This window comes from Rhamphochromis longiceps, linkage group LG1 (genome assembly GCF_057381845.1).
Source record: "Rhamphochromis longiceps isolate RC_006_pf linkage group LG1, R_longiceps_female_GT1.1, whole genome shotgun sequence".
NCBI lineage: Eukaryota > Metazoa > Chordata > Actinopteri > Cichliformes > Cichlidae > Rhamphochromis > Rhamphochromis longiceps.
The window spans coordinates 30,067,144-30,078,000 of record NC_140557.1 but is presented as its reverse complement, the minus strand read 5'-3'; the positions used below and the strand labels follow the sequence as shown (position 1 = coordinate 30,078,000).

The 10,857-nt window shown below is 43.2% G+C and overlaps 1 protein-coding gene across 3 annotated transcripts in view; it reads right to left on the bottom strand.

The window, feature by feature from the left end:
- The window catches only part of LOC146678970 (E3 SUMO-protein ligase PIAS1-like), a 57,664-nt gene that overhangs the window by 2,404 nt on the left and 44,403 nt on the right, over positions 1-10,857 (bottom strand). For all 3 annotated transcript variants that reach the window (XM_085405402.1, XM_085405411.1, XM_085405395.1), the window contains exons 6-13: positions 9,539-9,644; positions 9,145-9,218; positions 8,702-8,862; positions 7,621-7,757; positions 7,203-7,434; positions 6,479-6,618; positions 5,006-5,046; positions 1-2,951 (exon numbers count right to left, since the gene is read on the bottom strand). The exon at positions 1-2,951 is cut by the window's left edge and continues 2,404 nt beyond it. In XM_085405402.1, coding sequence (XP_085261528.1) covers positions 2,589-2,951; positions 5,006-5,046; positions 6,479-6,618; positions 7,203-7,434; positions 7,621-7,757; positions 8,702-8,862; positions 9,145-9,218; positions 9,539-9,644 — 1,254 coding nt within the window. In that variant the 3' untranslated portion in view covers positions 1-2,588. The remainder of the gene's footprint in view (positions 2,952-5,005; positions 5,047-6,478; positions 6,619-7,202; positions 7,435-7,620; positions 7,758-8,701; positions 8,863-9,144; positions 9,219-9,538; positions 9,645-10,857) is intronic.

Sequence of the window (10,857 nt, the reverse complement as noted above, 5' to 3'; positions counted from 1 at the left end):
CTGACAGAATCAAACAATATTTCAACGAATATCTACAGCAACTCTTCATTAAACTGTTTACTGACAACCCATCGGGTGCTCACTCACACCGACTCGGTCATTTCTTAACGGTAAGCAGCAGGAACTCGAAGCGCATTAAATCAAGCGCGTAATAATAACGCATGTGTTTTGTGCCCTTATCGTAAATATTACCCAAGTCAGCTCCAGAGAAAACACACACGCACGCACACACGCGTCATTTCCATTTATGAGTGACTACACAACACCTTTCTGAGAAGTTGTGCTGCTGGCAGGGAAAAAACAAAGAAGTAAAATGCACATTAAATAAAGTCATATAACATCAGTTCCCAGAGACTCACACACTCTCAGTCATGGAATTCAAACATTATGTAAAAATATAATGTACAGAAATATGAATACAAAATAAATAAAATACTGTACGACATACACGACACAGACGAGACTTGTTCTGGCAAATGACTGAGTCAGTCTGAGAGGTGGGGGGCGGGTTCCCATGAGAAGACCTGGGAAAAGATTTACAAATGCCAAGAGAGAGACACAGAGGGCGAGACAGGGAAGGGTGTATCTGGTTTGTCGAGAGTGGAGGGACAGGGCAGAGGATCTAATGTGATGGGTTGTGCTGTCAGAAGCGATTATCTCACGGTGGCGGGGATAATTAGGCTCTGACGGGAACTGCCCGTGTCCGACCTCTGGAAGAAGAGCGTCTAAGAGAGACGGATAACAGGGGACTCTGAGAAAGTTTCAAGGACACAGAGAAAGGGGGAGGTGGGGTGTGCTGAACGGGCACCGGGATTAACGGTGTCACCAGTAATGTGACCAGATTACAGAGGATCTCTGCAACATGGATCTGTTAATAACCTGAGGGGAGCAGAAAGCGCAAGCGTGTCCAGTCTTAAAACTGCAAACCTTTCACTTTTTTAAGCTGAACGTTAACGCCGTCCTAAAACCGCTGCGCTGTTCTGACACTTCCACATCACGCTCTGAACATTGCAGAGGTTTTTTTCATTTAAGAAGCAGACAGGCAATGTATTTTTAAACCATCTGACTCGGTGCCCGGTCTAAAAAGGGACAAGCTGAGATTGCCTTCTTCAACTGTGTCCCACTATTATCTGCTTTTCCCAAATAAAACTCCTGAGATGATATCAGTCACAGGTCTGATCTTCAGAAGATGCATTAAAAGGAAAGTGGGCCAGGGGTTGTGGGTAAGCTTTTAAGACATTAATCTGAGCAAAAAACAAGAACAAAAAACCCCCAAAAACAAAAGAACAGGCACAACTTTAAGCTTAGTCACGTGCTATGGACGCCTGTATCTTTAAAAAGGCCTAGCGCTGCTACAACACCAATTTGACCTTCATCATCAACAGAGAAGACGAGACACGGTGGGCAGAGGATTAAGTGGCTTAAAGGAAGGACAGCAGACTGAAAAGACTGTGACGCACAGATCAAACTACCCTCTTGATTATTTTGATCATATTCAGGTACCGTGTGTGGTTTTTTTGTCGTTTTTTTGGGGGGGGGGGGGCATTGTGCAAATGAAATAAACAACTGTAACTGTTCCATCGAAAACCTCTAAACTGGCAGGTATAAATAGTTTCACTTCTAAATGCTGTCTGCAGGTAGAGTCTCTAAAAGGAGGCGGGAATTGAGGAGAGGAAATGAAAAACATTAAAATAAAATGGAAATGGCTAATTCCACACTCCCCACAGCATCAACCTGAAGGTCAAAGGGAATGCATATATATTCATATATATATATATATATATATATTTCTAAAGGCTTAAATATCATACATAACTTAAAAGCATAATAAAATTATTAGCACATGAATAAACTGTATATTCAGCGTCTGAAAAGCTCCCGTCGTCGGCCATGAATTTGAACGTGAGAAAAAGAGAACAGCACGCAGAGAGAAGTGAAGTTTAGATCGGAGAAATGCAAATCTGACATCTGGAAACGGGGTATAGCTAAAAGAGAGCAAACCACATGGCAACAGGCATATGAATGAGCTCGTGTTTGTGTGAGAACACACAAAAAAATTAAATCCGACTCAGTCCTCCACTTACAAACAACGACTGAAGCAGCTCTCTAGACTGAAATTGTCCCGATTTAACATACAAAAGTAAAAGAGGAAAATAGATTCTGTTCTCTGTACACGGTGCCGCTCCTTTGTTTTTATTTAAAAAAAAAAAAAAAAAGAGAAAAGAGCCCCCCCTCCTTTGTGTTTTTGCTCAGGTAGCATCTTTGCTCGTTGTGCCGGGTTGGTACCAGTATAGCAGTAACGTGGGTTCACATGCTGGACAGGTTTCTGATCTAAAGTCAGCACACCAACACAATGTCCACACCTTTAAGTGATGACTCGGGACTGGACTAGGATCAGTTGTCCGCTCATATTATTAGTGCTCTTCTTGAGACCGACTCGTCGTCACGGCTCCTCGAATGTTCAGGGTTTGATGACTCGCGGGGGGTGGGGTGGGGGGGCAGTCTAGTTTCTTAAAAGTCACCCCTCGCGGTTGAGTTTGTTACTGGATTCCAGCTGTGCCCGCGCCGTCATCTCCACTCATCCAGGGTCAGTCCAACGATATAACATCGGGTATCCCGCCGTAAATAGCCGCCACCGCAGCTTCAGTGCTGCTCCGGCTGGCCACCACCCCGGGATGCGTGTGTGAGGAGTGTGAGCTCGAATGTGAGGACGAGTGTGTCGAATGAGTGTCACGGAGGCTGCTGGACGAGACCAGGCTGCTGGTGCTGCCCGAATTGCTCACCCCGTTGGTCGGCGCTGTCAGCGAAGGCGCAGAAGAGACTGCCGATTGGTCGAGGAACAGGTGGGAGGCGGAGGTGGTGGTGGTGTAGGGCATGAAGCGGTTGAGAAGCAGCTCGTGGTCTTCTGAGGCCGAGGCAGCCGCCGCTGCTGCCATAACCATGTTGTAATGCTGAAAGGAGGCAGAAACAGAAGCAGGGAGGGGGTGTTAGTGAGGCACAAAGTCCTGAAAGACCCAGATGTGGGTCAGTTTAAGTCTGAGAGTAGTTCAAATATCATTCACCCATCTGCATATCCTGCTTTTATGTTTCTCATTTACTAACAACACATTCAAACAGCGAGAACATAAGAGAAGAATAAGAGAAACATAAGAGATTACTAAACTATCCCAGACAAACAGACAGAACTCTAACAGGCAATCATTGTGCATTTCACGCAGGTGAGCTGTTCTGCATAAGATACAGTTTAATAACAGACAATGTAGTGCTCTGTCATGGTGAAGAGAGAGGTGAGTGTAAAAGCAAAGATGTGCCTACGCTCAAATATGGTCACAAGCTCTGGGTAGCGACCGAAAGAATGAGATCATGGATACACGTGGTGGAAAAGCGATTTCTCAGAAGACCTCCCTTAGAGATAGGGTGAGGAGTTTAGCCATTTGGGCAGGGCTCACAGTAGAGCCACTGTTCATCCACATCAAAAGCAGCCAGCTGAGGTGGCTTAGGTGTCTGACAAGGATGCCTCCTTGGCATGGTGTTCCAGGCATGTCCCATTGGGAGGAGGCCTCAGGGTTGCCCCAAGACACGTCAGAGAGATTCCATCTCTTGGCAGGCCTCCACTGGCCTTGCTGTTTCCTCAGATAAGCTGGAGGAGGTTTAGAGGGAGGCTGCTGGCTCCGTGACCCAGCCCCGGATCAGCAGAAGACAATAGATGGATGGCGTTCCATTTTACTAAAGTGTGTATAGTGTGATCTTGTTAGTTTCACTTCACAACAACAGTCATCTATCTCAAGGTTCTTTGTAAGGTAAGGTAATACCTAGGTATGGTAAGATAAGACTTAGGTATACCTAAGTCTTTGTTCATATGGGACAGAGATATCCCATATAAATGATGGTTTAGCGAGAGTGGGGAAATAGAACTCCATTAAACAGGAAGCGACTTTTACCTGAACCACAGAGAGTGTGAAAGGTGGAAATAGTCATCTGCTGTTTCTGAAGTCATGACTTGCTCCATTATAGAACACATTATGACCAGGAATAAAAAAAAAACAGCCAAGCCAACTTTATTTATAAAGCACTTTAAAAACAGCAACCACTGACCAAAGTGCTGATAGGTAGATAAATAGACTGAATATGACCCAAAATGAGCGACTTAGCCCATAAACTCAGCAAGAGAGAGTCAAGAAGACAGAAAGAAGTTTCCCTTCAGACTTCTACATGACCCAAAGTCTGGAAAAACAGATATCGCCATCTGGTGGTCTTCGAAGAGAATGCAGGGTCAAGGAACTCATTCTTCATACCCATAGGCTGCGGTCATGACCCAGAACGGGGGGGGGGGCACATACGGCGAGCTCTCCAAAAACTCTTTAACTCAAATCTCACGTATTATACTGCATGTACAGTCGCTGTCACAGGTATGGATACATGCAGTTGTGAAGAATGTGTAAAACTGACCTACGCCTGTAAGTCATTACAGGTGACCACTGGAGCACAGGTGTATTTAAAACTTTCAGGAAGCAACGAAACCGCTCTCCAACAAAAACTCCTCACTGTGAAGTCTGTGGATTCATGCAAAGCAATACTGACTCTTGATGTGCAGTTGCTGTTGAATTTTAATACTATTTTAGACACATATGGCATCCCATTCATCCTCACTGGCAGAAGAAATCCCAGATGCAGATAACAGCTGGATATTGCACTACTGAAGCTATGCAAGACACTCTCATTTGGCAAACCTTCATCTCTCCTTAAATAACCAGTACAGACTACAGCCCAGAGGCAGAAGAAATAAAAACACTCGGTAACAGACACATTTTATGAGAAATAACACAAAGAGGGCAGCTTGTTTCTGAGGAGGGCTAAAAACAAAGCTTGTGCTTTCTTTTTTTTCCATAAGCACATTTTGAACATTTTGTTCTCACAGGCTTCCAGGATTTTACTGAAAACAACAAAGTGTTTCAGCTGCTAAATTCAGCCACGTTTACACAATATCAAACACTGCTGTACGTACCGGATGATTGTCCCCTTGAAGAAAAGAGAAAAAATTCAACTCTGGAAATAAAGTAGAGAAAAAGTCAGTGATGAATATCACAAATGCAAATACATATTGTATGGTTTGTTTGTTTTTTAAGTTAAGAGAAGTCAGAAGCACAGAGAGGCACAAATCTGTGAAATAGGCAAGGTCGATTCATTAAAAGTTAAAGAGTTAAGTTCAGTTGCAATTTTAAGCTTTTTGCCTTTTCCATTGTGTTTTCTTTCAGAATTTACTGTGCAAAAGTCTTGAGCCACCTCCTTGTCAGAAAAATGGGAAATAGGCACAACAATATATTGAAACACCTGCAATCATACATGGAAATACAGTGCTGTTATTGTTAGAGTTTATGACCATAGCAACCTGAGCATGCCCAGTCTCAGCTGAAGTCAGAAGCTAAGCAGGGTAGGGGATGGTTAGCACTTGGATGAAAGACCGTCTGGGAATACCAGCTGCTGTAAGCTTTGGGGTGGCTGTAGCTCAGGAAGTAGAGCAGGTTATCTACTATTCTGTTGGTGGTTTGATCCCTGGCTGCTCCAGTCTGCATGCCAAATATCACTGGGCAAGACAGGTTGACCCAAGTTACTCTCCGAACATCCATCGCAGTATGAAAGTTTGTCCTTTTAATGCATTTGTAATGTTTGGGATCATTTTCAGCATGAAGTTGTTGTAAATGAGACGCTTTCCACATGTTATTGCATAATGAATCAATGTCTTTTCTGCATTAATCAAAGCGAGGCTACAGTTTGTTTGTTTTTTTTTAAGCCTGACATTTTTTGGTCTTATCACTTCTTTTGTCCTCCACTTATGCAGTTTCTTCAGTGTTTTTAAGGACACATTGCACACTACACTGAGATCAGTTAACTAATAGCTCTTTAGGAATCACTGTGTTAGAGCAAAAATACTATTTTATATCTGTCAAACTGTGTTAGCTCTGGCATTTTTCATCTGATTCAACTAAAGAAAGTATGAAAATGGCAAACTTTTGTGTCAGGCTACTACTAACAAAGTGCTAAAGATAGAATTTAAAATGCGTTGCTAAATTGTCTGTTATGTGTAAACACAACACTGCTTCTTCTCTTGAGTTAGGAGCATTTATTATTAATTATTACTTCTACTGAATGAGCCACGATGAGCCAAAGACCTTCAGAAAGCCTGGAGAACTGCTGCACTTTGAAAAATGACAACAAAGCGTGGCTCACTGGAAGATAAACAGGAAGAAATGAGAGGTGACTCAAGACTTTTGCACAATACTTTTGTTATGTTAGAACAGTGTGGCTCTTTGGCAGAATTTTACATAAAGTTAGCACAATTTTAACAAAATTTGGCTACACACTGTGAATGATATAGGTTATAGTTAGGTTTACATAAATGCACTGTACACAACAGTATCTTTACTAATGCACATGTATTCATGAATACTTGCAAAGCATCCTGTATGTGTGTCATTACCTGAAAGGTCATTGGGGGTGTGGTAGTAGGGCCTGTAGTCCTGGATGAGAGGGGGGACAGGAGGGATGTAGCTGGTGTCTATCCCGGGCATGCTGGGGGTACGGCTCACAGGAGAGGCCTGATGGTGCAGGTTCAACACGCTAAAGGCAAACACAGAGGAAGAAGACGAAGAGATAAAGAACTAAAGAAGCCACGTAACTTCTAATAAGGCTTTTATGATGTGTCACGTGTACTGGGATAAACCACAGGGCCGTCCTGTCACCTTCAATTAGAAAAGTAACACTCACAGGATTCATTAAAGAGAAATGGGAGCAGCAGATGCACCTAATGAATTTTGGATTGGTAGAAAAGGCAGCTGTTTAAATTTCATAGCCATACTAAAGCTGGATTCAAGACTTCAGTCGGGTCTGTTTGTCGGCAGTTTTGAAATTTTGCGACAAACTATGATTGGCTGAACTTTGATTCCTGTTTGCAAAAAAGGCAAGCGAGGCGAGTTATGGAAAGTCAATCGGGTCATCAGACACAAATGTTTTGTCGACACGCTCGGGCACCGACTGCGAGCGCCGATGTGAAATGTCAAGAAGATGCTGTGCTCATGAATCATTTAAGCAGAGAGACAAAACTGCCCACGCGAGCGGCTAAAACGAGCATCAATTTCACATTTAATCAAATTCAACCTGCCTGCGGAGATTAAATCAGCATCTAGGGTGTGTGCTCGCCTCACCCTTTGCTGATGACGGGTGGCGAGGTCGGGGACATCGAAGGGCACGCTCTTTTGATAGGAGGAGGCAGCGTTGGGGGCGGCGGCGGCGGCGAATCCGGTCCTTCATCGTCTGAGGAGCTGTCCAGTGTCAAGTCGATCACTTCCACTTTCTTGCCGTTGCTGCTGTCGCTGCCTCCGTGGCTGGATGCCGAGGAGCTCCGCTGATCTGAGCCTGCGGCGGTCCGGCATGAGCCTGTAGAGCGGCGGTGATGTATCAGTTTGTGCAAATGTTTTTGCTTTTCAGAGACTGAACAGTTAAAAAAAACAAAACACAACTTCTCCCAACAGATGCCTCGCCTAATTAAAGCTGGGATCACTAAAGGCAGGCTTTCAGGCTAGCATTCCCCTTCCCTCCCTCCTTGTTTATCCCTCATCTCACCATCCAGCCCATTGTTATAGGAAGCAGAGGACACCTCCTGCACTTCCTTCTTAGACCTCATGGGGGCCCAGCTGCCATCCTCCTTAAACTGGATCTCATCACAGTCCGTGCAGCTATTGAGGATCTCTACAAAAAGCCTGAGAACAAACACACATGTCATACAGCAACCAAGAGAAAAAGACTTCACATCCACTTTACAGTTTCTCTCTAAAAATCATTCCACAAACGGTTCTTTTATATTGAGCAAGTGTTTGGAAGATAAACCCCCCCCACTACATTTATTAGAGTAAATCCCTTATGCTGTATCATTTTATTTGTATCCCATCATATATAAATATATATATATATAGATATATATAGATATATATAGATATATATATATATATGTGTGTGAAGAAGAACCACATAGCAAGCATTGAGTAACAGAGTAAATAAAGAAAACAATACAACGCTCCACAGAGCAACAACAAACAAACAACAACAAGAAAAGGAGAGACGAGGTAAATTGTTACAGTGTTCTGGGACTTTAAACATAAAGGCTGTTTTTTGCTGCAAAAAATATAGTGTGGCACATACACTGACCAGCCACTTTATTAGGTACACCTGTTCAACTGATTGTTAACACACATATCTAATTGGCCAATCACATGGGACCAACTCAGTGGATTTTTGGAATGTAGACAGGGACAAGACGACCTGCTGAATTTCAAAACGACGCATCAGAATGAGGAAGAAAAGTGATTTAAGTGACTTTGAACGTGGCATTGCTGTTAGTGTCAGATGGGCTGGTCTGAGCGTTTCACAAACTGCTGGTCTGCTGGGATTTTCCTCTATAATCATCTCTAAAGTTTACAGAAAATTGCCTGAAAAAAACCAAAGAGAGAAAAAAATCCAATATCCAGTTCTCTCTGCAAAAACAACCCATTGATGTCAGCGATCAGAGGAGAACGGCCGGGCTGCTTTGAGCTGATAGAAAGGCAACAATAACTGAAATAAGCATTTGTTACAACCACGGTATTTAGAAGAGGACCACTCTTGGCACTATTTGATCAAAGGTCACCGGCAGGCCACAGCGACCTACCCATCAATGATGAGATGCTCGTACGGCGCCTTCTTGTCGCAGACGGGACACACCCAGGTGGGCTTCTTCTCATTCATTTGGATGTAAAGTGTGGCGTCGAAGCACTGCAGGTGGGAACATGTCAGCGCCCGGCACGGGATCATCAGCCGCATCTTCCCCAGCTGCGCGGTGAGCACATACGTAGTCAGGCCACGAAGGAAGTATAAGTGACACACAAATGTCACAAACACAACAAACCCATATAGCAAAACAGGATAGGGGCCAGAAGACAATAAGACAGGTGGTTCATGTTCACATACATAAGTTATGTGCGAGGGCATGTCGAGTCACATACAAAGTAAAATGAGAGGAAAAAGAAAAGTAAAAAGTGGAGCAACGTGTTTGGGCATGACTGAACCTCGAAGAAGGGCCTTAAATTCATGAGGAGCAGGGAGCATGTTTACCGGGCAGAGGAGCGACACTCGAAGGCTGGTTGTGGCTATTTCGCTGTCTGGGTCGGCTGTTAGCTTCTCTTTTACTGCAGGGTAGAGGAGAAGGACAAACACGTGTCAGTGTCAGAACCAAAGTCCTGACTTCTCCTACCAGATGAGCCTCCTGAATCACTGCCTGACTGCACCTAAATCTTTTTATGCAACTTGCAAAACAGCATGCAAGAAATATACAGACAGCTCCCATCTGACTGGATGAAAACATTTCAAAACAAGAGTTCAGTCTTAAGCCTTTTGCCCTGTCCCACACCACAAATTCAGCCTTTGATACATTAAATTACAGTGGAAACAGAAGAACAGCATTAGCTGATACACTGGATAGGTGCTTCTTTTAACAAGAGGTCCTTACTGAGTGCTCTGGAGTGGTCTGGGTTTCTGATGCCTTTAGCTCGCAGTCTCTGTAACAGCACTGTGGACGACTGCTGCTTCACCAAGTACACCGCCATCGAGTAACTCTGAACACACGGGAAGACACGACAGAGAGTGACAGCACGTCCTTGAACATGTTACTCAGTATAACTTTCAATGTTTGCCTCCACAGTCTCAGTGAAATCGATCCATCTGCTGTGACACTAATGTAAGTTGTGCAACAGTCAGCAAGCTCTTCTGTTCTCAGACCTTTCCTTTACCGCCCTCTACTGTCCGTCTGCGGAACGTCGCGCTCCACCCACCTCGATAAAAGCCAGCAAATATAAAGACAGAATTTTCTTAATCACATTTATGACGCGTTTATCCTGAAATCCTTCATCAAACGCCTCTGAATCCATGTATTTTAAAGGGAAATCTTCCCCTGAAGTTGTAGTTTTTATCCAATTTTGGTTTTCTTTTACAACGTTTGGCTGTAAAAAGGGAACACTGTGCCCCTTCCTGGGCTTCGCACCAATTTGAAAGCCTCTTTATATAATCAAAGTATTCTTTAAGTCTTTTTTTAAATAGGCTCTTCTCTGCTTCTTCTTTTTTTGTCTGTCATCTATGTGAACACAGTAAGTTAAGAACACCGTGTGATGTGATCATACACTGAGGAATGCGCCAGCACCTCGTTGCATAAATGGGGACATACATTAATCAAGATTAATGCAGATTTTCAGGACCTCTATTTAAGACAGAAAATTCACATTAATAACACCTGCGGATCAGCTCCAACACCAGATTAATTAACCGTGTTGTATCTGGATAGAGCACACAATAGAATTTATTTAATTTTTTTAATGATCATGATGCCATTAAAAAAAAAGTCAAACCGTAACTTGTCTCTAGTCCCTTATGTTGTGTTACTAAAAATAAAAAAAGACTATATTGTGATTCAAGTGCTTGGAAGTATAAGGAGTGAAAAAGTCTGCAGAGGAAGTAAAGGAGCAAGAGTGCAATGAGTTGAACACAAGACATTCACACATAATATTTCTATGTCATTTCTTTGTAAAGCCAGAATTAGCTTCGTCTTATTTGTATTAAGCTTGTTTACGTGTTTGTCTGATGGAAGAGGCTTAGACGAGGGTGGGGGAGCTGCAGGAAGTCAGATATCTGCTTTCAACTTCAGAACGACACCAAAGCTGAGAAAAGCAAAAAGTAAGCCTTCGTATTTGAGCAGCTGCAAACCAGCAAATGTTTAAATTCATTCATTACGCATCTAAAGTGTCAGTTATTCACACACACTGCAAAAAGCTTTGG